General features: G+C 39.3%; 1 protein-coding gene across 1 annotated transcript in view; it reads right to left on the bottom strand.

The window, feature by feature from the left end:
* The window catches only part of LOC132311137 (uncharacterized), a 32,332-nt gene extending 8,336 nt beyond the window's left edge, over positions 1–23,996 (bottom strand). The window contains exons 1-5 of the mRNA XM_059808878.1: positions 23,549–23,996; positions 20,569–20,716; positions 10,969–11,160; positions 9,317–9,445; positions 8,445–8,614 (exon numbers count right to left, since the gene is read on the bottom strand). Of these exons, the coding sequence (XP_059664861.1) occupies positions 8,445–8,614; positions 9,317–9,445; positions 10,969–11,160; positions 20,569–20,716; positions 23,549–23,753 (844 nt within the window). The 5' untranslated portion in view covers positions 23,754–23,996. The remainder of the gene's footprint in view (positions 1–8,444; positions 8,615–9,316; positions 9,446–10,968; positions 11,161–20,568; positions 20,717–23,548) is intronic.
* Between the last annotated feature and the right edge of the window lie 3,286 nt (positions 23,997–27,282).

Genomic DNA, 27,282 nt, shown 5'->3' with positions numbered 1-27,282 from the left:
GATCCAGGCATAACCCAAGAAACACCAAATAAGCCAAGCATCAAAACCCAACACTCTCTAGCCAAAGGGCAATGAATAAGAAGGTGATTCACAGACTCCTCATCACTAAGACACATAGAGCAACGGTTGACCACCACCTGGCTTCTCCTTCTCAGATTATCCTGGGTTAAAATCCTACCCAGGACCGAAGTCCACACAAAGAAAGCCACATTAAGAAGAGCCTTGGATTGCCAAACAGACTTCCAAGGGAAACGAACTCCAGGAACAAAAGAGAGGCACTTGAAGAAAGACCTCACCTCAAAGCGCCCCTGAGAGTTTGCAATCCAAGACCAACAGTCTGAATCCTCCTCCACAATCCTCTGGCGATATAACAACTCCAAGAAACGAATGACCTCCTCGATCTCCCAATCCTGAAAGGAACGCCTGAATCGAACATCCCAAACCAGTCTTCCATTATCAAGATGATAACAGTTAACCACCATGGCCTGCTTATCCATAGCAATCCTGTAAAGCTGAGGAAAGGCGAGGGCAAGAGGCCCATCTCCACACCACACATCCTCCTAGAAGCGAATCCTCCTCCCATCTCTGAGACGAAACCGAATGTGCTTGGAAAAATCATCCCAACCCTTCCGAATAAATTTCCAAACCCCCACCCCCCGAGGATCTCTAACTTCCAAAGAACTCCACCCTCCTCTCATTTCCCCAAAACGACATGCCACAACCCTCCTCCAAAGCCGATGTCTCTCCACGCCGAACCTCCACAACCATTTCCCAAGGAGGGCCTTATTAAAGGGCACCAATTTACGGAGACCTAACCCACCATTGCGAATTGGCCTGCAAACTTGGTCCCATCTCACCAAATGAAACTTAAACTCTTCACCTCCACCCCCCCATAGAAAATTACGCTGCAACCTCTCTATCCTTTCCGCAACTGAAGAGGGAATCTGGAAAAGAGAGATAAAATAAGTGGGAAGACAAGAGAGGGTGCTCTTAATCAGCGTGAGACTACCGCCCTTGGAGAGATACTGCTTCTTCCAACCCGCCAACCTTCTCTCAAATCTGTCCACCACTGGATCCCAAATCCCCACACACCTCGAAGGAGCTCCCAGAGGCAATCCTAAGTAAGCAATGGGAAATGAACCAATACGACAACCAAGAATATCAACAAAAGTCTCAATCTCAGGGACCTCCCCAACCGGCACCAAAACACTTTTTCCCACATTCACTTTAAGGCCGGAAACAACTTGGAACCAAATCAAAACACATCTCAAATATCTAATCTGAGAAACGTTCGCATCACAAAGAACTAAAATGTCATCAGCAAACATCAAATGAGAGATTTCCAACTGAGAATCTGCCTCTCTGCCCACCCGAAAGCCTCTCAAAAGACCCAACTCGGTAGCCCTTCTTATCAATCTACTAAGGGCCTCCATCACAAACAAGAACAAGAGGGGGGAAAGGGGATCTCCCTGTCTTAAGCCCCTTGAACTAGAGAAAAAACCAGTAGGAGCACCATTAACAAGGATCGGAAAGCGAGCACTGGAAATACAAAAATGAATCAATCTCCTCCATCTATCGCCGAACCCCATCCTCCCCATCAGGTACAGAAGAAAGCTCTAACTTACATGGTCACACGCCTTCTCAATGTCCAACTTACAAAGAACACCCGGGGTTCCACTACGCAATCTGGAGTCCACACACTCACTTGCAATAAGGATTGAATCCAAAATTTGATGGCCTCCTACAAAAGCGTTTTGAGAGTCCGAAATGATGCCATCCAACACTTTCCTCAACCTTGAAGCAAGCACCTTGGCAATCAGCTTGTAGATGCAACCCACCAGGCTAATAAGGCGAAAATCTCTAACATCCAAAGCACCTCCCTTTTTTGGAATGAGAGCAATGAACGTGGCATTCAAGCTTTTCTCAAAAGATTCCCGAGAATGGAAAGCATGGAAAGTGCCCATCACCTCTCCTTTAACCACTTCCCAACATTCAAGAAGAAATCTCATAGTAAAACCATCTGGAACTGGGGCCTTATCCCCATTGCAACTCTTTAAAGCAAACAGAACTTCCTCCTCAGAAAAAGGCAACTCCAAGCCCAAACACTCCTCCTCAGAAATGGAGTCAAACTGCAACCCTTCGAGCAAAGGTCTCCACTCAACAGACTCGTTGAACAAATTCTCAAAAAATTCTGAGAATCCTTTGCGAATCTCCTCCTTCTTACAAAAAATGACCCCCTCGATTCGAATCCTCCCTATATGATTGCCTCTTCTATGAGCATTAGCCAATCTGTGGAAAAATTTAGTGTTTCGATCCCCCTCCTTAAGCCACAAAGCTCGAGATTTTTGCCTCCACGAGATCTCCTCCAAGACAGCAATCTCAGTAAACTCCGCCTTGCACTCCGCCCTCCTAGCCTTCAAAGAATCCACCAAATCCCCTTGACCCTCCATCTGATCAATAGCCGCTATTTCAGCAAGAATCCGATTTTTCCTCCATTCGAGGTTCCCAAAAACCTCTTTATTCCAAGTCTTAAGATTATCCTTTAAAAGACGCGATTTGCCTGCTAGCACATGACTAGGGGTGCCAACCACACCATACCTTTCCCACCAGAGACGGACCCTCTCCAGAAAGCCCTCAGCCCGCAACCACATGTTCTCAAATCTGAAAGGAGAGCGCTTACTGCACAAACCGCCATAATCCAACATCAACGGAACATGGTCAGAGAAAGGACGAGCCAATGTAGCCTGAACAACATCAGAGAACCTCTCCTCCCACTCCCCGGACACAAGGAATCTGTCAATCCGAGAAAGGGTAGGAGGAGATCGGCCACTGGACCCAGTTAAAGGCCCTCCAACCAAAGGCAAATCAATCAATCCAAACTCATCAATAAACTCCGAGAAAGCCTCCATATCAGATGTCCACCTACCTCCCGTTGACCTCTCAAACGGAGAACGAACAGCATTAAAGTCCCCACCAATACACCAAGGCAAACACCAACGACTTCTAATCTCTCCCAACTCCTCCCAAAGTAAATGGTGCAAACCGTCCTCCGAAGGACCGTAGACACCCGAAAAAACCCAATGAACCCCATCCTCAGCCAAAGTAAGAACACATGAAATAGAGAAACGCCCAACCTGAGCATCCACTTTAGACACCCATCTGTTATCCCACATAATTAAGATGCCCCCCGAGGAACCAACAGCATCCAAAGCAATCCACTCCACAAATCTCCCACCCCAAAGACTCCTCACAATCCTGTCAGACATCGAAGCAAACTTAGTCTCTTGGAGGCACACCACATGGCCCCCACCTTTACGAATAACCGACTTCACTACTTTCCTCCTAACCGGGTCATTGAGACCCCGAACATTCCATGAAAGAATTTGTAGCTTCATTAGGAAACACTTGGAATAACCAACCCTCCTTCCCTTCCTCCACCTTTCCCACCTGATCTGGACCCCCGATTTCTCCTCTCATATGTGATAAGGTCATTTGGAATTTGCATCACTGTCTCCCCTTTCTCCTCCTGCAACCCCACCTTATCACCCTCCTTTTTCTGAAAATGAGATTTGAGAACATCATTAAACAAACACATCGCCTCATCCACCCTGCCCTCAAAAGAAACACCCAGCAGAGGGCCCACTTCCAGACCCTTCTCCCTCACCCACTCCTCCTCAGTGTCATTCACCCCAACATTTGTCAAGGCACTGGTCCAATTCCCTCCGGGGGGGACAACAGCCAAAGGCACAGCCAAATTCACTGCTTGTTCCAAGTCTTCCCATGGAATCATGCCCGAATCCCCATTAAAAGAAGAACCTGCAGCTTCCTCCCAATCATCAAGAACAGAAGAAGAATGCGAACAAAACTGCGAAACAGGCTCCTCCTCAGTCAAAACTCCTCCTGAATCACAGAAAAAACCTTTCGAAGCCAAATGGTTTCGTAACTCCTTCAGCAGAATTGAGGCCGTATCATCATCAAGTTTCAATTTTACATCCCGACCTACACAAACTGTAACCCCCTCACACAAGCCATCACATCTCCGAGAAAAGCCAAGTCGATTCCCAGCAACACCATCCGGCCTGTCTGTCAAAACAAATTCCCTCTCACCCACCGAAGCTAAAGAGTGAGAAACATTAGTAGAACCACCCAACTCCAGTCCCAAAGAAGTGGTCGACCCCCCCAAGAAAGGAGAACACATCTTAGGAGAGGGAGAACTTGAAGGAACTGAAAACATACCGGAGTCAAAACCCATCTGCGAAGACGCCACCCATTTTTGCTTTTCCTTTCAAGACCATTTTTTGCGAAAAGCAGGAAGGATAACCTTTTTCTTAGGCAAACGATGTCTTAGCACCTGCTCCTTCACTCTCCGATCTCCCTTAATTCTCGCTCTCATCGAACCAGTTGCACAAGGAGCCAAGGCATCTCCTGAGACATCTCCTAATGAAGACAAGGGCTCGAAACTGTTAGACCGCAACCCAGATCCACAGTTCTGTCCAACCTTAACCCCCAAATCCTCATCAACATAAGTTTCTTTAGAATAGTGGACGCTCGGCCCACTAACAGAAAAAACTTTAGGAGAATGGACGCTCGGCCCACCAACAGTAGCTTCTTTAGAAGATTGGGTACACTGTCCACCAACAGACAATTCTTTAGAGTAAATGGGACACGGCCCGCCATCCACAATACCAGAAATAGGCCTCTTATAAACTGAAGGAGGTCTTTTAGGCCCAATAAGGAGTCCAGTAGGCTTAGGCAAAACATTTGAAGAAACGAAAGCCCTGGAACCAAGCCCACCATTCAGCCCAGCAGAGTTAGAATTTGAAATGATCGTGGGAATAGCTGTTCTCCACTAGGAACGTATAGGGCCTGAGCGCCAACCACATGGACAATAAGGAAACCACCCCCTCCCACGCGCCTGAAAGGAGTGAAGAACACCGCGTCGTCTTGAATGATCCCGTTGCTGCATAAAAGGCCGACGACCATTTCCGACGAGACCTCCACCCCTCTGCAACGTCTGAAACCCTTCTTGCCGTCGGTGATTCTGAAAGGCAAGGAGCCCTTCCTTCCGGTTCTGCTTCTGATTGAAAATCCGTTTAAAGCATTCGGAATTACGTATCCATAGCGCATCTCTCCATTCTTCCCACCTCTGAAAATCAGCCATTCCTTTTTTCCCCATGGATTCCCACCGTAACCATTCTTTCTCCTTGAGCAAGTGCGAACCATCACCGCCTTCCAAGCTATCAGTCGTGGGGACAAGCTCGGGAGGCTTCTCCTCCCAAATAAACACTTTATAGCAAAACTGTTCATCGTGAATGAATACAAACAGAGGGCAACTTCGACCATCAGAGACGGTGATGCGAACTCGTTCAGCATCCAAAGCTTCATCAGCATCCACCCAAATAAACCCACCACAAAGATCGCCGACTGTCACGAACAGAGCATGACTCCAAAGGTGGAGAGGAAGACCGTACAGCGTTACCTTCTTCAGCCCCTTCTCTTTCAACTCATCCGAGCACCCTACCCGAAAGCTCCAAGCCTCCAAACACAGAGATGCCGTTCCCCAGTCACGGCGACCCCCTTTGAGAACACGAGAGGCTTCGGTCGAGGAGGGGAACCGGAAAAGCAGTAAGGAATCCGGCAGAGTCGAAACCGTTACACCTGAGGATACCTTCCAAGTACGCGAGGCCCAAGCTGCGATCTGAGCCCCATCACCCACTTCCTTATCAAATTTCCCAACCAGACACCAACCGAAGATCATCTCTTCTTCTTCGAACCGAATCATCATCCAAAAATATCGATGGGCCACGATACGGATTTGCAGATCTAGCAGATCCACGAGTTCCTCCGAGGATTTACAGTTTCTCCCTAGAACCCAACAAAAAAGGGTACTTATAATGGAGAACTTCAACGACCAATAGGATTTGTTACCCACTTCCTTGGGTAACAAATCCTATTGGTCGTTGAAGTTCTCCATTATAAGTACCCTTTTTTGTTGGGTTCTAGGGAGATACTGTAAATTCTCGGAGGAACTCATAGATTTTTTGGACTCGTTGAGGGTTTAAAGGCTCTATTTGGCCTTGTGTAGCTTTTGAGGAATATGTTCCCCTTTTGAACGTTTTTTATACAATCTTTACTTATCAAAACAAGAAGAGGGAATCTACCGTGGTAAATAACAAATTTGGATATATGCCAATAAGATCTAAAATGGAGGCTATTTACTTAATACGACAATTAGTTAAGGATTATTGGAATAAACAAAAAGATCAACATATGAGTTTATACTTAGAAAAAGCATATGATAGAGTACCAAGTACCAAGATATATAGTTGAGTGACAGAGGAAAAAAATCCCTATAAGAAGTTGGTTAAAGATTATTCAGGATATACATAGGAATACAAAGACATGAGTTCGTTCTATATGTGGCGAGAGTCGCGACACTAGTGATTTTCTACAAACGTAACATTGAACCAAGGATAGTACTAAGTAATGTTTTTATTTACAATAATTTTAGATGAACTAACAACTTCAAATACATAACAAAGAGTTCATGGTGAGGAGAAGCAAATTACTATTAAGGAGGAGAATCCTACAAAACCTGAGGAGGTGCACTTTTCTCGTGGGAGATTGGATAGGGAGGACTTGCAAAAACATGCACGTTGTTCCAAAGGTAAGGAGGATAGGAATAACACCCATATTCCCCCAGGTTAATGGCAATCTCGAGCTTCTACTCCAACTCCAACATCATTACCCTTACATACTTTGTTAGGTGACGAGTCTACTATTTATAAAGCAATAATTGACATATGTAAAGCAAAATTGGTTACCAAAGGACTAATTAAGACAAATTATATAGATTATAAGGAGACATTTGCGTCAATCACGAAGATGAATGCCATCCGAGTCTTCTCTACTGCGCTATCAACTATGGCTCGGGTTTCAATAGGTGAATGTGAAGAATGCATTCCTGCATAGAGATTTAGAGGAAGAGGAGGATTTCTTCTTTAATAACTGAACTGAAGGTGCGTAAATTAAAAAGGTCTGTTTACTAGCTGAAGCAATCTCCAAGTGTGTGCTTTAAAATATTTCATATGGTTATGTAAAATTTGGATACAAAAAGGTCACGTAGATCATACATGTACATCAAGTGAACAAGGGGCAAGACCACAGTTCTTATTGTTTATGTTGATGACATAGTAGTGACTTGTGTAACTCGTGATGATACTAAGGAAGTATATCGCTTGAAAGCTCATCTAGCTAGGGAGTTTGAAACCCACTTGGGTAATTTGTACTATATTCTTGGTGATTGAGGTTGCTAGATCTAACAAGGGTATTTTCATCTCCCAAAGGAAGTACATTATTGATCCCTTGAAAAAGAATGGCGCTAGAATGGAAACCAATAGATGCACCTACCGAGGCGGCTAGGTTAAGCATCAATTTGAAGGTGGTATAGGCAACCAAGTAGATAAAGAGATCAGAGACTTGTTGAAAGGCTTATATTATCTCTCATATGCGTTCAGATTTAGCCTATGCAATAGTTGTTCCCAACCAATTTATGAATGATCCTTGCAACACTCACTAGGAGGGTTGTCTATCGTATTTGGAGATACCTAAGGTCTGCTCCAAGGAAAGGAAATTTTTTTTTTTTTTTCCTTAATCATGGTCATCTAAAGCTAGAAGCCTCTAAAGATGCTGACTGGGTAGGTTCAAATGATGATAGGTGGTCTAGTTCAAGTTACTGCACCTTTATTAGTGGTAATATAGTCACTTGGTGAACTAAGAAACAATAAGTGGTGACTAGATCTAACGTAGAAGCTGAATACTGAGCTATAGCACATGGAATATATAAGCTTACATGGCTTCAGACCTTGATGAGTGATCTGGGATTCAGTAGTAATATTCAGTGATGGTGGACCCATGAGGTTATGCGATCATAAGGTGGCTATCAACATTGCTTATAATCCAGTTCAACATGACAGGACAAAACATAGTGAGATTAACAGGTATTTCATCAAGGACAAGCTCAATGATGGCATGATTTCTATCCCTTTTGCAAAGCCTGAGGGACAACTAGTAATGTTTTTACCAAGGGTGGTTCTGGGGGACAACTAGTTAATGTTTTTACCAAGGGTCTTGGTTCTGGTTCTTTAATGATATAAATATGGGCATAGAGATGAGAAACTGCTCTCTCTCTCTCTCTCTCAAACCCTAGTTTCAACAATTTTATTTTCCAAGTGTATTCATGCTTCTCAGCCTGCCCATGTGGTTCTTACATGGCAAGAGGTGGGACTCCATACATACAGGATGCCTTCCCTGAAACTGAGCCACAGCTCCTTATTAACAATGAAAAGGCTCAAAGAGTATAAAGCTTTTATCATATTTGCCCACGCAACTAGAGGGAAAATTTTAATCAAATAAACTCCTTTAGTTTTAGTTTTGTAACACACCTTCACCAGTCAAGCCCAGTCTTTGAACAACAGCTTTCACACTTGAAGACAACTCTTGAACTGCTTCTAGCAAGATCTTATTTGCAACTTGATCACCTGCCTCTGCACAAGACACCACAACTGGAACAAGAGCTGCAATTCGAGCCCAAGATGGATCTGCATAGGTCCACCTAAATTCAAATAAAAGAAACATTTGTAGTTCATAATCCTTCTTTAAATTCATTATAACCTATCATGTTAAGGGTAATGTTGTATATAGTCATTACAAAGAAAGATGCTCAAAAAAATGGAATGTTTCATTAAAAAATTAATTCAAGAAAGAAAATTAGTTTAGTAAAATCTATCTCAAAAAACAATAGCACCTAGCGCAGCTCTATACACAAAAATGTGGTGTTCAGAGGTGAAATAGAGAGTGAAAAAATTCAAATGGTAAAAATGTGTAAAATTAGTTCACCAATTGTGAACAAAGGTGCTTCCACATGCATTCAAATTTTTATGAAATCTCCCAAGTAGAACATATAACACCAGACTAATTCCAGCATAATAAATGAATAATAAATGCAAAAGCATAGAGAAATCCAGCATAAAAAACAGACTTTATCTTTTGTCCTAAATTTTGACCATGCTGAATAATTAAATTCCCTAAAAAACAGTCATTACTTGATCCGTATAAACTGTGGATTTTCTTTGCTTGTGCGTACAAAGAATTGCCTACCTGGTCCCCAAATTAATGAAATATAACCTTCCCACAATGTATATTTATACATGTAATGTCTGTTCATATGGGGCTGCACAAACTAAGTTCCAAAAGAACTTTTAGTAACTGTAGGATTATATGTGATCATGATAGTCACAGGAAATTGACTAAATACCCGATGAGTTCATCTGGAGAAGAAAGTTCAAGTGTCTGTAAAATTCTATGCGTAAGACTTGTACGCAGACCTCGACCGTCATGAGCCCTTATTACTGCAGTCAATGCCTGTGCACCGATTCCATATCCACTACAGGTAAACAAAAAAATATTTTCCAAGTTCATATAAAATTGCCAAAAAGGAAACGAAAAAAAATAAAGAAATTCTAGCATATATGAATGCATCAATAGAACTCATAATGGTCATATCTCAGCTAAATGGAGAGATTAGAAGATGGATAATGCAAAATAAGTTCATTGAATTTAGCTTATAGTAAAACTAATTAGAACATCAGCTCAAAATGGTATTTGCTTTACTTGATTTATATATTACTGAATTGCTTGATTATGCCGCTTAAATTAAAATCTGGTTAAACTAAAGGAGACGAATGCCCTATTGAACCACATCGCCGCCGCCACCCCGCGCATCTTTTTCTTCTAGGTCTATTTTGACTGTGAATTCATTAATGGGTTTCTGACCGTGTCACTCTCAAAATACCATCTAGTAATTAGGCACGGATAGAACAGAAATGACATGCATGTCATAGAGAGAGAGGGAGAGAGCAACAACCATAAATCATAATTGTCATAATTGTTGTTTGGTATATTTGGCATCTTTACACGTTCCTCTTTATAATTATCTTCTTCATGCTTCCTCACCTAGGATTTTTAGGGTTCAAGTACCTGTTGGGCATCAATGTGTGTGTGGATGTGAGGTGGGTCCCCATCACCCTCTGATTCCCCCACAAAACAAAAATAAAAAATAAAAATAATGAAGAAGAAATACCTACCAAACTTTTGATTCTTCTAGATATATTTATGCTTTTTTCGGTAGGAAGAAAGGAAGAAGAGTGGAGGGAAAATAGGAAGGAAGGAACAAACTTCCTTCATTCAGTAGAGAGGAGACAAGGGGAGAAAGGATAATAGGAGGGATGAGTCATCCTCCTTTACAAATTTTCATCCCTCCAAATATGGACAGAAGAGAGGAGGGAAGACAATTGGTGCTATTATGGAAGTTTTGAATTATAATACAATTCTAAATTATACAACTTTTAAATTACAATATTGTCCTCTATAAATTATAATATTATAGATATTGATGGGTATAATTGTAATAACAATTTAAAACTCTCTTTCCTCTTCTTCTTTTTCCTAGTTGATACTCACACACACCCCTTCAAGGAATTGTTTGCACTTCTCTTAATGAACGAAATAAATTGTGAGCTTATTCTCTTCTCTTCCATCGAACAGAACAAAAAGATGGAAGGACATAACTTCTTCTCTAGGGATGTTTCATCCATCCCTTCTTCTCTCCCTTCCATCCAAATTTTTTCTTTCCTAAGGAACGAAGCATTAAGCTTATACATGCTGCAACATCATTATGAATTTTAATCAGTTATAAATGCTGTTGCAAGAAGATGTTGGTTGAAAAAGGATTATTAGTTGAACAAACTTAGCTTTTTCCAAATGCTTAACATACATAGATTAATATGGCCATCACAGCCTCTTTTAATGTTTTGCATGATTTTATGCAACAGTTTGTGGGGAGAGAGAGCACTTTTTCTTCATGCACGTGGTGTGGAGAACAAACCATAACTATTATATAGCATATACCTTCCCCAATCACCCAAGACAGGTCCTGCACCAGCAGCTCGCGCTTCTCTGCCATCTTCCGTAAATCCATAAGCGATGGTTCCCGTACCAGCAATTAGAACACATCCATGAAGCTTTCCCATTGTTCCACTTGCCAGAGCAGCCACAGCGTCATTATGAACAAATAGCTTAACGTGGCTTGGGAATATGTCTCTGAGTACATAAAGCCAAAGCTCAGTATTGAATTAATACAATATTGATTAGATAGGAATATGAGAACCAGACATATAGAAAGGGGAAAGTACTTTGGCATTAGTGACAATAAAAATTAAATTGATATTGTGAGAGTAGCAGTATACAGGAAAAGTAAGCTATCTATGATATAGAACAAGGTCTTGCTGCATAAGTATTTAGGGAGAGAACATTCAGCTACCCAGGTTTGCAATAGAGATGGAAATACAAAAATTTAATGCGGTGGAACTGCTCCTACTTTCTCTAAAGGAACGAATATGGTTCAGAAACAAGTGTAGGGTGCGGATGTTATATATGTCACCAGCACTGAACACATCACCCCAAGTCCCAACCACAAATCGACATTTTTAACAAAACACTTGCCATATTTTATATGTTTTAGATTTTATTAAGGTATTAGAGACCCAGGTGTGACCCAAAATAAGTACCATATAAATATAATCTTCAATTTTAGTCCTAATTCGGATGATATTACTTAAAATAATAAAAATGAAACAGGGTTGAACAATATAATATTGTTTTGGATAGAAGTCCAAAAATCAAGAGGGTTTAAAATAAAAAGTAAATAGGCTAGCCCAATGCACGAGACTCCTACTATTATGGGGTCTTTAGAGGGTCAGATGTACGCAATCTTACCTCAACATGCAGAGAGGGGCTGTTTCCAATTTCGAACTCATGACTTCTAAGTCACAAGGTTGCAACCATATCATTGCACTAATGCCGGCCCTCGTTTAAAATAAAAAATAATAATGTTAAAATTTGGATGCGGAAATAAGAAATGCAAATAGGAAAAGGAAAGAGAGAAGCACAAGCATATACATGGTTTGCCACTAAGACCTACATCCATGGACAAAGAGCCACTAAGGGCTACATTTCTATTATTCAGATCTATGTTTTTGTTTCAGTACAAAGGGCCTATACAAAGGCATGGTAAAGATAAGAAAATATGGAAGATATACAATAGTCAAAGGAGGCACTGTGATTCCACCGTTATATAGAAATATTTATAATTGGAAGAAAATACGAAATTACCCGGATCACAGTGATTAGTGGAGGATTTTGCTCCACAATTATATTAATATTTATATATTTCAACACTCCCCCTCAAGTTGGAGCATGAATATCATGAATGCCTAACTTACCAAAGAAACGCCTCGAAAGATGATGAGGTGTCCGGAACAAAGCTAGGAATTGACCAAATCTTGCCGGGGAAAATGACCAGATCTTGCCGGGGAAAATAAACTAGAACTCACCAGCGAAAACGGCTGGAACCACGCAGGGGAAAACGGCCCGAACTAAGCCAGAAAAGCAGGAACAACGCCGGGAAATGGGCCGGAACTATGCCGGGAAATGGACCGGAACTATGCTGGGAAATGGAATGTGAAGAATTGTTGAAAAAGAGATATTTGGTTTTAATAAGACCATATTTTAGAGGATATGATAGGCGTGTAAATATAGATAGTCAATGACCAGATTTTAGGGGATATTTTAGTGTATAACCTATAGCTTCTATTAGTGCACAGCCTGTAGCTTCTGTTAGTATACAGCCTGTAATTACAGCCTGTAGTTTGCTGTCACAGCTTGTAGTCAGCTTGTAGTTTCCTTTTTTTAGCCCCTTGTATGTCCTATTTAACTAAAGCATTGTAAACCATTCAAAGGAAGGCAATATACAGATTTTCTTTCAATCTTGAAATCGCCTATTTGGTATCAGAGCATCTTACCGATTCTTCTGAAAAAAAAACCCCTAGCTGTTCCTTTTTTTTTTCTCTTCCAAACAACTCTAATCACCATGTCTGATGACATACCTGAGTCCAAGACCAAGACCTTTGAGTCCCAAGTCCAAAACTCTCAGACACACTCGGTCCAGATTACCACAATTCGGCTAAATGGTGAAAACTTCCTTCGCTGGTCCCAGTCCGTGCGGATGTATATCCGAGGCAGAGGCAAAATCAGCTACCTAACAGGAGAAAAGAAGGAACCAAAACCTGAAGATCCATCCTACTCGACCTGGGATGCAGAGAATTCGATGGTGATGACCTGGTTGGTGAATTCTATGGAGGAGGACATCAGTTCTAATTATATGTGTTACCACACAGCAAAAGAACTTTGGGACAATGTCAACCAAATGTATTCAGACCTAGGAAATCAGTCTCAAGTCTATGAACTAACGCTGAAACTCGGAGAGATCCGTCAAGGAGATAACAGTGTTACAAAATATTTCAACTCTCTGAAACGTTTGTGGCAGGACCTTGATTTGTTCAACGATTATGAGTGGAAATCGCCTGAAGATTGCAACCATTACAAAAAGAAGGTGGAAGACAACCGCATCTTCAAGTTTCTCATTGGACTCAATGTCGAGTTTGATGAAGTGAGAGGCAGAATAATTGGACGACAACCCTTGCCTTTAATCGGTGAAGTCTTCTCCGAGGTTCGAAGAGAGGAAAGTCGCAGGCTGGTCATGCTTGGAAAAAAGTTATCAAATGGTGCTGTTGAGACCTCTGCCTTGGTCGCATCTGAAGCGAATATTGGCAGGAAATATAATGAAAAGCCCCGTCTTTGGTGTGACCACTGCAACAAGCCTCACCATACCCGTGAAACCTGCTGGAAAATTCATGGTAAACCAGCGAATTGGAAGAGTAAGCAGGAAGGCAGATTCAACCAGGAAGGCAGATTCAACCGAGCCCCATCAGCTCATGAAGCCGAGGCACTTCCCTTCAGCAAAGAACAGATGGATCATCTTCTAAAATTGCTGAAATTCAATTCCTCATCTGGTACTCCTAATGTTTCTCTTGCTCAAACAGGTAACAACCCGAAGGCCTTATCTTGTCGTTCAAATTCCAGTGTTACCCCATGGATCATTGATTCAGGGGCTTCTGACCATATGACAAGTTGTTCTCATTTATTTCAAACTTATTCACCCTGTTCTGGCTCTGAAAAAAAAATCAGAATAGCTGATGGTTCTTATTCTCCTATTGCAGGCAAAGGTTTAGTGAAACTTTCAAAAATTATTGATCTTAAGTCTGTCCTTCATGTCCCTAAGCTTGCTTGTAACCTTTTATCAGTTAGTAAATTGTCCAAAGACTCTAATTGTCGTGTTATCTTTTTTGAATCCTATTGTGAATTTCAGGACCAGAGCTTGGGGAAGACGATTGGCAGTGCTAAGATGATAGATGGTCTCTACTATTTTGAAGATGATATTTCAAGTAATAAAAAGGCTCAAGGTTTGAGTAGTTTTCGTTCTATCCCTGTTAGAGAACAAATAATGCTATGGCATTTTAGACTAGGGCATCCTAGTTTCCCTTATCTTAAAAAATTATTTCCTTATTTGTTTAAAGGATTGGATTGTTCATCTTTTTATTGTGAGAATTGTTTTTTATCAAAGAGTCATCGTACTACGTATTCTCCTAAACCTTACCAAACATCAAAACCATTTTATTTAATCCATAGCGATGTTTGGGGGCCTTCTAGGATCACAACTCTTTCTGGAAAAAAATGGTTTGTGACTTTTATTGATGATCATACACGTTTGTGTTGGGTGTATTTAATGAATGAAAAATCTGAAGTTGAAAAATTATTCAAGGATTTTTATATGATGATTGAAAATCAATTTCAAACAAAAATTGGCATTCTTCATACTGATAACGGCACCGAATACTTTAATGAAGTGTTAGGAAGTTTTTTAACAGAAAAAGGAATTTTTCACCAATCCACTTGTGTTGACACACCCCAACAAAACGGAATTGCTGAAAGAAAGAATAAACATTTACTTGAAGTTTCTCGTGCCATCATGTTTTCAATGAATGTTCCTAAGTATTTGTGGGGTGAAGCCGTTTTAACAGCAACATATTTGATTAACAGGATGCCTACTCGTGTTCTTAACTATTTTACACCCCTTGAAAGCCTTAAAAAATCTTTTCCTGAAACTCGGATTTATTCAAACCTGCCTTTGAAAGTATTTGGGTGCACTGTCTTTGTCCATTTACCTAGTAGACTTCGATCTAAATTGGATCCTCGGGCTGAAAAATGTGTATTTGTTGGGTATGCCCCGAATAAAAAGGGGTACAAATGCTTCAATCCGACAACAAAAAAAATGTTTATCAGTATGGATGTTTTTTTTTCTAGAAAATCATCCTTATTTTCAGAAAACTTTTCTTCAGGGGGAGAAAGAGAGTGAAGAAAATTTTTGGGAGATTTCTACTAATATTCCCTTACCTAAAACTATTGTCTCACACTTTACTCCAAACACTGATCTTTTTAAACAAGAAAATGATGTTCTAGAATCAGGAAACCCGGGGCCTCCTAGTCCTAATCTGCCGAGCCTTACTGTATCTCCAACAGGGGGAGAAATCCTACCAACGGTTCCAAAAAAACCGAATCCTGAGCTTCTGGTTTATAACAGAAAAAAGACTCATCAAAAGAGTAGAGAGCCTACTATTGTACCTGAGCAAGGCCAATCAGAGGTCCCGAGCAATGACTCCCTGAACACTCAAGGTACTCTAAATCCTAACTTGTCTACAGTTGTCCCTACTATTTCTAATCGTACAGAGACACCTAGCCAAGTTCCTGTAGACCTTGATATCCCTATAGCTGTTAGAAAAGGAATCCGAACCTGTACCCAGCATCCCATTGCCAAATACTTGTCTTATGATAAACTTTCCCATAAACATAGGGCCTTTACTTCAAATATTTCTCACTTGTTTGTTCCAAGAAACATTCAGGAAGCACTAGATGATCCGAATTGGAAATCAGCAGTGTTAGAGGAGATGAATGCTCTTAAAAGGAGTGGAACGTGGGAAATAGTTGACTTACCCAAAGGAAAGAAAACTGTTGGGTGTAAATGGGTTTTCACTATTAAGTGTAAAGCTGATGGTAGTGTGGAAAGGTACAAGGCAAGACTTGTGGTGAAAGGTTTTACGCAAACGTACGGCATTGATTACCAAGAGACGTTTGCTCCTGTAGCAAAAATAAATTCTATCCGAGTCTTATTGTCGTTGGCAGTCAATTCTAATTGGCCATTACATCAATTGGACATAAAAAATGCCTTTTTAAATGGAGACTTGGAAGAAGAAGTGTTTATGAGCTTGCCACCTGGGTTCGAAGGAAAACACAGTCAGAGCAAAGTCTGTAAACTCAAAAAATCCCTGTACGGTTTGAAACAGTCTCCAAGAGCGTGGTTTGAACGTTTTGGAAAGGCTGTGAAGAGTCATGGGTATCATCAGAGTCAGGCAGACCATACCATGTTCTACAAACACGGTGAGGAAGGGAAAATTGCCATTTTAATTGTGTATGTGGATGATATAATTTTGACATGTGATGACATTGAAGAGTTGACCAGACTGAAGAAGAAACTTGCTAAAGATTTTGAAGTCAAAGATCTGGGAGCATTAAAATACTTCCTTGGAATGGAATTTGCCAAGTCAAGAGAAGGAATTTTCGTGAATCAACGAAAATATGTACTTGATTTGCTTAATGAGACAGGACTACTCGGGTGTAAAGCTGCTGACACTCCAATTGAAGTCAACCTGAAGTTAGAAGCTGCCGAACCCGAGAATATGGTTGATCGTGAAAGATATCAGAGATTGGTGGGAAGACTAATTTACTTATCTCACACACGCCCAGATATAGCATTTGCAGTCAGTATGGTGAGTCAGTTCATGCACTCTCCTGGACAGGAACACTTTGAAGCAGTGTACAGGATTCTGAGGTACTTAAAGGGCTCACCAGGTAAAGGACTTATGTTCAAGAAACAAGGTCATTTACAAGTGGAGGTGTACACAGATGCTGATTGGGCAGGCAGTATAGTTGATAGACGATCTACCTCAGGATATTGCACCTTCGTTGGAGGAAACTTAGTCACGTGGCGAAGCAAGAAACAAAATGTAGTAGCGAGGAGTAGTGCAGAAGCCGAGTTCAGAGCACTCGCCCATGGGATTTGCGAAGCTATATGGTTAAAAAGACTCCTTGAAGATTTGAAGGTTATTGTTTCTCCTCCAATGAGAGTCTACTGTGACAACAAAGCTGCCATTTCAATTGCTCATAATCCAGTCCTCCACGACAGAACCAAACATGTGGAAGTTGACAAACACTTTATCAAGGAAAAGCTTGACTGTGGTATGATTTGCATTCCTTATGTCTCTACTACTGAACAAGCTGCAGACATCCTTACCAAAGGACTACACAAGAAACAGTTTGAAGTTTTAAGAAGCAAGCTAGCTATGGAAGACATCTACAAGCCAGCTTGAGGGGGAGTGTTGAAAAAGAGATATTTGGTTTTAATAAGACCATATTTTAGGGGATATGATAGGCGTGTAAATATAGATAGTCAATGACCAGATTTTAGGGGATATTTTAGTGTATAACCTATAGCTTCTATTAGTGCACAGCCTGTAGCTTCTGTTAGTATACAGCCTGTAATTACAGCCTGTAGTTTGCTGTCACAGCTTGTAGTCAGCTTGTAGTTTCCTTTTTTTAGCCCCTTGTATGTCCTATTTAACTAAAGCATTGTAAACCATTCAAAGGAAGGCAATATACATATTTTCTTTCAATCTTGAAATCGCCTATTAGAATGAAGACATAGAGAATATGCTCCATGATAATAATACCAATACTCTACCTCAAATTATAGATAGGATTACAAGAACATCTAGGCTCTGATACCATGTTAAAATTTGGATGTGGAAATAAAAAATGCAAATAGGAAAAGGGAAGAGAGAAACACGGACATATGCATGGTTTGGCACTAAGGCCTACATCCATGGACAAAGAGCCACTAAGGACTACATTTATATTATTCAGATCTATGTTTTGTTTCAGTACAAAGAGACTATATACAGACATGGTAAAGATAAGAAAATATGGAAAGTGTACAATAGTCAAAGGAGGCCCCGTGATTGGTGGAGGATTTTGCTCCACTGTTATATAGAAATATTTATAGTTGGAAGAAAATAGGAAATTGCCCGGATCACCGTGATTGGTGGAGGATTTTGCTTCACAATTATATAGAAATATTTATATATTTCAACACTCCCCCTCAAGATGGAGCGTGAATATCATGAATGCCCAACTTGCCAAAGAAACGCCTCGAAAGATGATGAGAAGGTGTCCAGAACTAAGCTAGGAAAAGCCTATACAATGCCGGGAAATGGAATGTGAAGAGTGAAGACATAGAGAATATGCTCTATGATAATAATTCCAATACTCCCCCTCAAATTATAGATGGGATTACAAGAACATCTAGGCTTTGATACTATGCTAAAATTTGGATGCGGAAATAAGAAATGCAAATAGGAAAAGGGAAGAGAGAAACACAGACATATACATGGTTCGGCACTAAGGCCTACATCCATGGACAAAGAGCCACTAAGGGCTACATTTCTATTATTCAGATCTATGTTTTGTTTCAGTACAAAGAGCCTAAATATAGGCATGGTAAAAATAAGAAAATATGGAAGGTGTACAATAGTCAAAGGAGGCACCGTGATTGGTGGAGGATTTTGCTCCACTGTTATATGGAAATATTTATATATTTCAACAAATAAATATATAAAATGTAACTTTAGTATAAATAGGCTACAAAATGGGAACATAATGAAGATCGAAGGTCAAGGATGTCTTTGGGCTTTTGCTTTTGCTTTACCGTTAGGAGATTGTGGGGGTGGGCTTGGATTCCTGCGTTTGGGTCCTTTTTATGCAAGGGAGATTTGGTGTGCGGTCTTTTTATAGGGTCCTCACAGATGATCCAGGATCTTCTTTTCCATGGAAGGCTGTGTGGCGGTCCAAGGCTCCTCCCAAGGTGGCTTTTTTTGCATGGATGGTTGTTCTAGGGGAAATCCTTACCTTGGACAATCTGAGAAGGAGGAAACAAACTGTGGTTAATTGGTGTTGAATGTGAAAGAGAGACGAGGAGACGGTTGATCAGCTTTTGCTCCATTGTCCTATAGCCCAAGATTGTTGGGGCCTTTTGTTGAGTTTGTTTGGGGTCCATTGGGTTATGCCTAGGTCCTCTAGGGGTTTGATTGAGGCTTGGAGAGGTTGTCTAGTGGATGCCAAAGCCTGTGACTTTTAAAGGATAACACCTCTGTGTGTTTGGTGGTGCTTATGGACAGAAAGGAATAGGAGATCTTTTGATGGTGAAGAGACTCCTATGGGAGCGCTGAAGTTCTTTATTCTTTTTTCTCTTTTTTTGTTGGATTTTGGGGAGAAATTGTAAATATATGGGGGAAATTGTAGAATTTTTGGACTCTTTGAGAGTTTAGTGGACATTTTGGCTTTGTGTAGTTCTCTGAGTTGTGTTCCCCTTTGAACGCTTTCTAATACAATCTTAATTATCACCAAAAAAAAAAAAAAAGTAAGTAGTGTCATGCTATCAACCTGGGTTATTGCCATCCCCAGCCACCACAACTAGGCCAGGTTTGGCTACTCAGTGTATCTTCTTCTGTCACTCATGGAAGTTAAACATTCCAAATCATTTTTATGAACATTCTTAGGAGTCATTGCTTCTACAGTGGCAAAAAAATGAGGACGTCTATTCGAGTTTCAAGGCAGTCACTTTGCACAATAATACCAAATGTTAGGTTTGTACACTGTCCACCCACCCAAAACCCTCGTTTATCAAAGTCTGTACTAGGTAATGGCTTTTATTTCTAAACATTATTATATGGGAGAAGAAAAACAATAGCACTCATGCATGACTACATAAAGAAGTGAAAACCATAACCATTAAGAGATGAAAAGGGCTGAAATGGTTATTAAACGCATCACAGATATTGGAGTTGCAAGCTATAATAAATACTAAATGGTAAGTAGTAAAGCTATGTGAGTTTATTGTGCCTAATAAGAATTCCTAGTTATCACTAACATAATTAAGATAGTTTACAGCATCATTGCCAAAAAAAATCTGAACCTTCGAAAGAAGCTCTTAATCAGTTAACTTATCAATCGGGTTAATAACTGATAATATACAAGTATATCAAATGATTAAAAAATCAACGAAATGCACTGATATTATGAATGAAGACCAAGTGGTCCAAGTTATTTGAGAAATTCATTAACCACTCCACAAAATTTGACATATCACGAAAAAGAACCTGTTCGTTCCTAATGTAAACCAAAATGTGCATCTATAAGTGTGTTGTTCTTTACATTTTGTCAACTTCACGACTTTTCAGCATTAGTACACCACTCAGAATTATCTCTTGAGGCAGTATTTCCTGGCCCCCAAATCTCTTTGTTTTCTAGAGTCACGATTGCAGTAGCCAATCAGGAGCATGACTAGTTTTGTTACAAGAGCAAAATATTGTTTAGCGCAAAAGTTGGATGTATTTTAGAAGTATGAGGAAAAACAATGCAAATAGATCTAAGATAGCAAACCTAAGCCAATTTAATATTCTTTGTTGATCTGCTGGATGGTTGACACCGGATACAGATAAACAAACAGCTCGGACGGCAGATCGATTGGAATCAGACTTCGCAAGGGCATCTGCCATAACCTGCTCTAATGTCTCCTTTGCAGCAGTTTCTGTATAATAAAAAAAACTGAAAATTTTAATCTCCTTCGCAAGGTTCAAAAATAAGTTTTTCTTAACTAATAACTAAAGATCATATAGTACATCAAATATTGTTTTTTGATAAGTAAAATATTAGTTAATATAGTACATCAAATATTATGAAAACACAAGAAGATTTTATACTAAAATAAAGCTATTAATTTCCAATGCAAACCCACTATCTCTGGCACCCTAAGTGCAGAACTTTTTACTGTTGGTAACAAAGGAATGCACCATTCAACAATGCAGTTAATGACTTATTAACATTAACCTGAACCTGACTCTAAGAACTTAGTCTCACTGAGTTGGCAATTTTCATGACAAAAAATTAGCTCGAGTTGTAATTTTTCATATTATATTATGACTCAGTTTTGGACAAAAAGCTGTATTGGTTTACCTTTGGAAAGGTTCAATGGGATCAGACAGTGGTTGTAAAGGTTTTTCAGTCAAGGATTAAGGATGGTTTTATAACATTGATAAAAAATTAAAAACTAAATTTAGTTTTTCTTTTCCTCCCTTTGATAAGTAATATTTCATTAAAGGTGCTCAAAAGGGGAGCGCTCCCAAGAACATAAGCGAAAAGCAAAAACAGCCAACTATAATTTCAAGCTATCAACAAAATCTACAAAATCCCCACAGATTTACAATTTCGCCCATTTACCCAAACGAATAAAGAGCTCAGTATAATGTATTTGAGAGACCAAATAGAAGTCTCCTCTCCATCAAAGGATCTGTGTCATGTAATGTAACTCTTAAGGATTCAGTTTGACATTTTATTTTTAGATAAACCATGGATTCATAAGACTATACATGATTATGAAATGACATATTTATTTGATTAAAAAATATAGGAAGAAAGTAATCTCATTGGAAAACCAGCCGTGACAAATAATAAAGCAATAAAAGTCAATAGTCAAATTGTGTGTAAAGAATCTTAATGATTCGAAAAAATAAGTCGAACCAAAAATATTGATGATCGTAAGAAGATTCCAAACATTGACAGTGTTTCAGAGTATTAAAAAAGAAAGTTGTGGATAAGTTATTGAATTCCAATGTTACATTTTTTTTTATTCCTAATGGCAAGGAATAAAGCAAAAAAATGTTCATAAAGAAATTGAAGTCTAGGTCAAACCTTGTTTAATTCAGGCGATTGATATTCCAAGAAATGAAAATGTACATGTGCTGAATTTATTGGAGTTGAAAGATCAACTTTATTATAATATGTAACTTGGTTAAATTCATTAATGGATGGTAGAGGCCCTAACTACATTGTTTGGGTGTCCTCTCCTCAAGGGAGGTTTGAGATCCATTCCTTGTTTTATTGTCTTTCCAACTTGTATGGTTCTAGTTTCCCTTGGAAGATGATTTGGCGCTCGAAGGCCCCTCTCAGAGTAGCCTTTTTCGTTTGAACCGCAGTTTGGGGCAAGATTTTGATGATGGATAATCTGAGCAAGAGAAGACAAGTTACTATTGGTGTTGCATGTGCAAGAGGGATGGAAAGTTTGTGGGCCACCTCCTTTTGCATTGCCCCATGGTTTAGACTGTTGGAGCCTTATTTTTGGTTTGTTAGACGTCCAATGGGTTATGCCCCGGTCTTCAAGGGATATGATCGATGCTTGAAGAGGCTATTTTGTGGGAGCCCACGCTCGTAATTTTTTGGAGGGCAACCCCCCTTTCTGTTTGGTGGTGTGTTTGGAAGGAGCAGAATAGAAGATCTTTTGACAAGGAGGAATCTTCCATAGGGGCTTTGAAATTTATTATCTTTAGTATTCTTTTTAGGTGGGTCATGGGGAGAAATTGTAAATCTATAGAGGGATTGATTAGTTTTTGGGTTCCTTGGGTCTTTAGGTCCCCTTCTTTGGCTTCGGACCTTATATAGTTTCCAGGATGCGTTCCCCTTTTGAAGGCTTTCTAATATACTCTTACTTACAAAAAAATAAATAAAATAATAATAACAATAAAAATAAATAAATAAAATAATAGTTGATTACCTCCTACTCAAGGTCAAAGGAATTCCAAGCTACGCTTAAGGATATCTGAGTAATCTTCTTCTACAAGGGTAAAAAGGTAATTTAAGTAATTTAATACATTGATACATTCACCAAAATTAAGATTCATTGCATGCATTATTAGGGTTTCCAAGTTTCATGATTTGAACTTATTTAATTCCCTAAATTGTGTTGGAAATTTTTTTTTTCCCTAAATTGTTTCAAAACATGCATAAAAGGGTACTGGGAAACTTACGGTTTTTGAATTTTTTTTCCCACCTAAATGGAAACGGTTTTTGAATTTATGCAAGTTCTAAAATGGCAGTAGACTTCGATCTATAGAGGTTTTGATCGACGCTTACTAGAGCTTCATCGACTAGTATTTTGATGATCAAACCTTTGCAAAAAAGCAGTTTCTAAATTGAATTATAACTTTATTAACCCTAATCTGTATACTTTTATTTTGCCCATCTATATGATACCAGGCAGAATAACAGAACTAATAGAAAGACCATATTTTGTGAGTTCTGGAGGGCTTTAGTATCGTTTCTTTCGCATTCATCATTCGTACAACTGGTAATTATGATTCTAATCTGTGTTGACATCTTCTGCTGCGTAGTCAATAAGAATAACAAAATTGAAACAACACAAGAAACTAATCTAGCAAGAATGAGAATAGAATAAAAAGAAGAATAGTGTATTGCAGTTTCTGAATTATGATCAATGGTTAAAATGAAGTAATGTCACAATGAACACATAAATAAAGCATCAATAATAATAGCACAAGAAATTCATAGATATCGAAGAATTACATACCGCCGACACTGTTGTGATTGGAGCAACCCGCCTCGGCACGAGCAAGAACAGGGAGAGGGTGAGGGAGTGGGTCGGTAAAAGGGATGCATACGCAGACGGTGGAGGTGGTGCCACCGTCCAAACCCAGTATTACCTCTCGGCTCATCGCCACCGCCATTTCGTGCTCGAAGTCCCAAATCTCTCCGTTTCTGTAACGCTTCTTCATTGGTTCAGTCAGGCCTGTCTCTGTGTCTTACTGCTAGTTGGTAGAATTGATGGAAGGGCCGAATAGAGAGGACAAAAATATATACCCAGTATATATAGCAGAGCAACGCACTCAATCTCATATCATATATACATAATAATTTGTTGACTATAATTATCATCACATTTCGTAAAGAACTCGACATAATAAAATAAAGAGAGAGAGAGTGTGTGAGAAGGAGGAATAGATTCGGACGGCAAAAAGTGCCAAGCGCTAGTGGTTGATTGCTTAGAAATTAGAATTGACGAGTGTGGTGAATCTGTTTGATGGAGGACTCAACAATAAAAGAAAGCTCAAATTACTTGCCCCCGAATAAATAAATAATAGCTCAAATTACCAAAAAAAAAACCATAAATTTCTATTATGGGTCCACCATTACCAATTTTGGCCCAATATAACGTACGGGCCAATTTGTTAAACTAAATTACCCAATAAGTCTAGACGACCCATTTAAATTAATGAGGATAATTACATATATAATTAGTATTGAAATCATTATTACAAATAAATGGGATAATTATCAAGGGTCCGTGAAGCAAGTTACACTTCTATCCCTCCAAGAAATCTACAAACAGTGGTAGAAGGGTGGAGAATGGAAGTGTGAGGATGGGTGTCATTTTTTATTTTTACTTTTTGGATTTATTTTTATTTTATTTTATTTCTTTTTCATCTTCGAGTTGTGTGGGCCCAAGGCGGGGTCAAGACTCAAGTGCTTGGGGATAGTTCCCGATACTTCATTCATTCCATTGGGTCATATTTTATCTTCATAACATTGTAGGATTTATTTTGCACTTGTATGCAATTATATTATTTTCATTTGTGCGATTATCTTTTGAGATATTTTCATTTTGGACATTTGTGCGATTATCTTTTGAGATATTTTTATGTAGGGACTTTGGTGCAATTTGTGAAAATTGTGGTCATGTGTGGGGCTAGATGGATGACAAGTGTAGGGTGGAGATGTATGTGTGTGATAAAGGTAGTGTAAGACTAGGTGTTTGTGATATTTTTTACAAATATCTGACCTTTTCTCCTACACTTCATCTTCTTCCTCTTACCAAACCTCCATTGTTGCCAAGCTTTAAAACTTCATTTTCCTTCACATTCCACTCATGTTCTTGACTAGCCATAGGAGGGAGAAAGCTTGGGGACACCAAGGTCGTCATAACCCTTCCATCATTTTCAGAATCAGAACATTTTTCACTTTGGATTCTAGGTTTTGCTTTCCCTAGTGATGGAGGGGGTGTAGTATGGCTTTAACCTAATGGTTTCTTTGTGTTTTGGGGTGTGGTGTGTGTTATGCATGTATAGTGTGAGTTATGAGTATTTATGACTATGATTGTTGATGATTTAGTTTCCTAATAATGATATATATATATATATATATATATATATATATATATATATATATATTCATAAATGGGGGTTGTATATAAAAAGAAAAATAAATATTTACAAGCGCACAGAGGGCATACCCTCATAAAATGATGGAATTGATCTTAACATAATATAAAAAGAGAAAGATCAGAACCAAACAAAAAGAAAACAAAAATATAACAGTTGAAAAAATCTTAAATAACAACATTATAAATATCTAGAACTTCCAGTAAAATTTGCCTTGCAGTTTCCTAAGAAGTCCTAGATGAGTGACCATGAAGTCTTCTATTTCGTTCTTGCCAAATACTCTAAAGAGCAGCCACAAAAATAGTATGAAACATCTTACTAGATTGTTGAGAAAACCAGTGTATTAAATCTTCCAATGTGAATGAAGAAAAATCAACCCTCTATCCCATTGTATCATCCAACCATTTCCAGAAATTTAAAGCAAAGGAGCACTCCCCAAATAAATGATTTCTGGAATCAATATTGTGAAGACAAAGAGTGCACCTTGGAGCTAAATTCACATTCCTCCTCTGTAAATTAACCATAGAAGGAAGCCTATCTTGAAACACAAATACTCTATGAACCGACCACCGAGGCCTTGCTTTTCCCCAACATAACTTAGACCAATCCTCCTTAAGATAGGAAATTCTACACTTCTACCAAGCATGTTTGAAGGAGAAAGAACCTCCAGCTAAAAAAAAACGATCAGCTCTGTCATGAATAAGCAAAGTTTGAATATAGTCCTTAATAACCCTGAAATTATCAGCTTAAAGTATATCCAAATTCCAGCCTCCAGTATCTATTAGATTAGACAAAGAAGCTTCCCAAGAGAACCCAAGCCTTCTAACAATTCTATAACCAAATTTCTAAATTAATGTCTGACCTTCACACCAAGGATCTGTCAGAAGCTTAAAAACTTGCCCAGTGCCAATTGAGAAATTGACATTAAGAATCATGACAGTCCTAAGACTACAAATTCTTCCAGAGTATGGAATGTGATAGCTTAGGGACTGCATTCCAATATAAGGATTGAGAATAGTACCTATTCTTGAACCAAGGAACCCAAATCCTGTCTTTGCTTAAAAGATAATCCCAAGATAAGACACATTGAGAGGCTGTCTGCAAATCAAGAAGCTTACGAATACCTAGACCACCTTTAAATTTAGGACAACACATCAAATCCCAGCTCATAAGATGTAATTTCTTCTAATTATCACTACTTGTGATACCCCTCGTATCTGAGACACGGGTTGATCAGGCCTAGGCCCAAACCCGAGGGAATATCAAACAATTAATAATTTAGCGAACACAGAATACAAAACGAATTTAGGAAATAAACATTTAAGCTGAATGAAAACTAAAGTATATAATCCTTTTAAATTTTCAAAATCCCAAATAATAAATATTAATCCATCTCCAAAACCTCCAAGAGATACATCTCGGGAATCCATCCAGTGGACCCCTAATAATAAAACCAAACTAAAAAATAAATCTAGAAAGAATCCATAAATAAATCGTAGAGAAAGATCCTACGTCATCGGAAGAATGAGTAATCGTCTCTACTCAGCACGAACAAGATCGAGTCTGGAACTGACGTACACCTGAAAAATAGGAGTGGGTCAGGCCAACGAACAAGTTCTATCCTACTACAATCCAAGCAGAGACTCGATATGCATATACATACTAAATAGTTCACAATAGCTAATAATCCGTACATAAATATATTCACGCTACTAGACTCTCGCTAGACTATGAAGAGGGTCTCAACCTGAATAGAAGGCAGCATGCAAAGCGCACCTGAGTGGGCATGAGTACCTAAGCCTAAACAGGGTATACCTTAACCCTCACAGCCAGCTACGCATCCAATTGCATATATGCATCCTAACTGTCGACTCTGAGACTCAAGCTCATGTCGCGGTATCATAACAATATATCTAAATTCCATTCCTAACCATCCACAAGAAATCCAGTAAGTCGTTCGGCATATTCAACCGCACCGACTCATATATATATAAGGAGGATTTATTTAATAACCTGTACCCTTATTCTAAAATAGGTAGGACTTAGCAACTTTAGCTAATCCAAACCTAGTATGACACCGTCCCAT

Source organism: Cornus florida, unplaced genomic scaffold (genome assembly GCF_030987335.1).
Source record: "Cornus florida cultivar Cherokee Brave unplaced genomic scaffold, ASM3098733v1 CherokeeBrave_3.0.0_Hap2_Chr06, whole genome shotgun sequence".
Lineage (NCBI taxonomy): Eukaryota > Viridiplantae > Streptophyta > Magnoliopsida > Cornales > Cornaceae > Cornus > Cornus florida.
The sequence above is the reverse complement of the archived record's forward strand: the minus strand, read 5'-3'. Positions and strand labels throughout refer to the sequence as shown.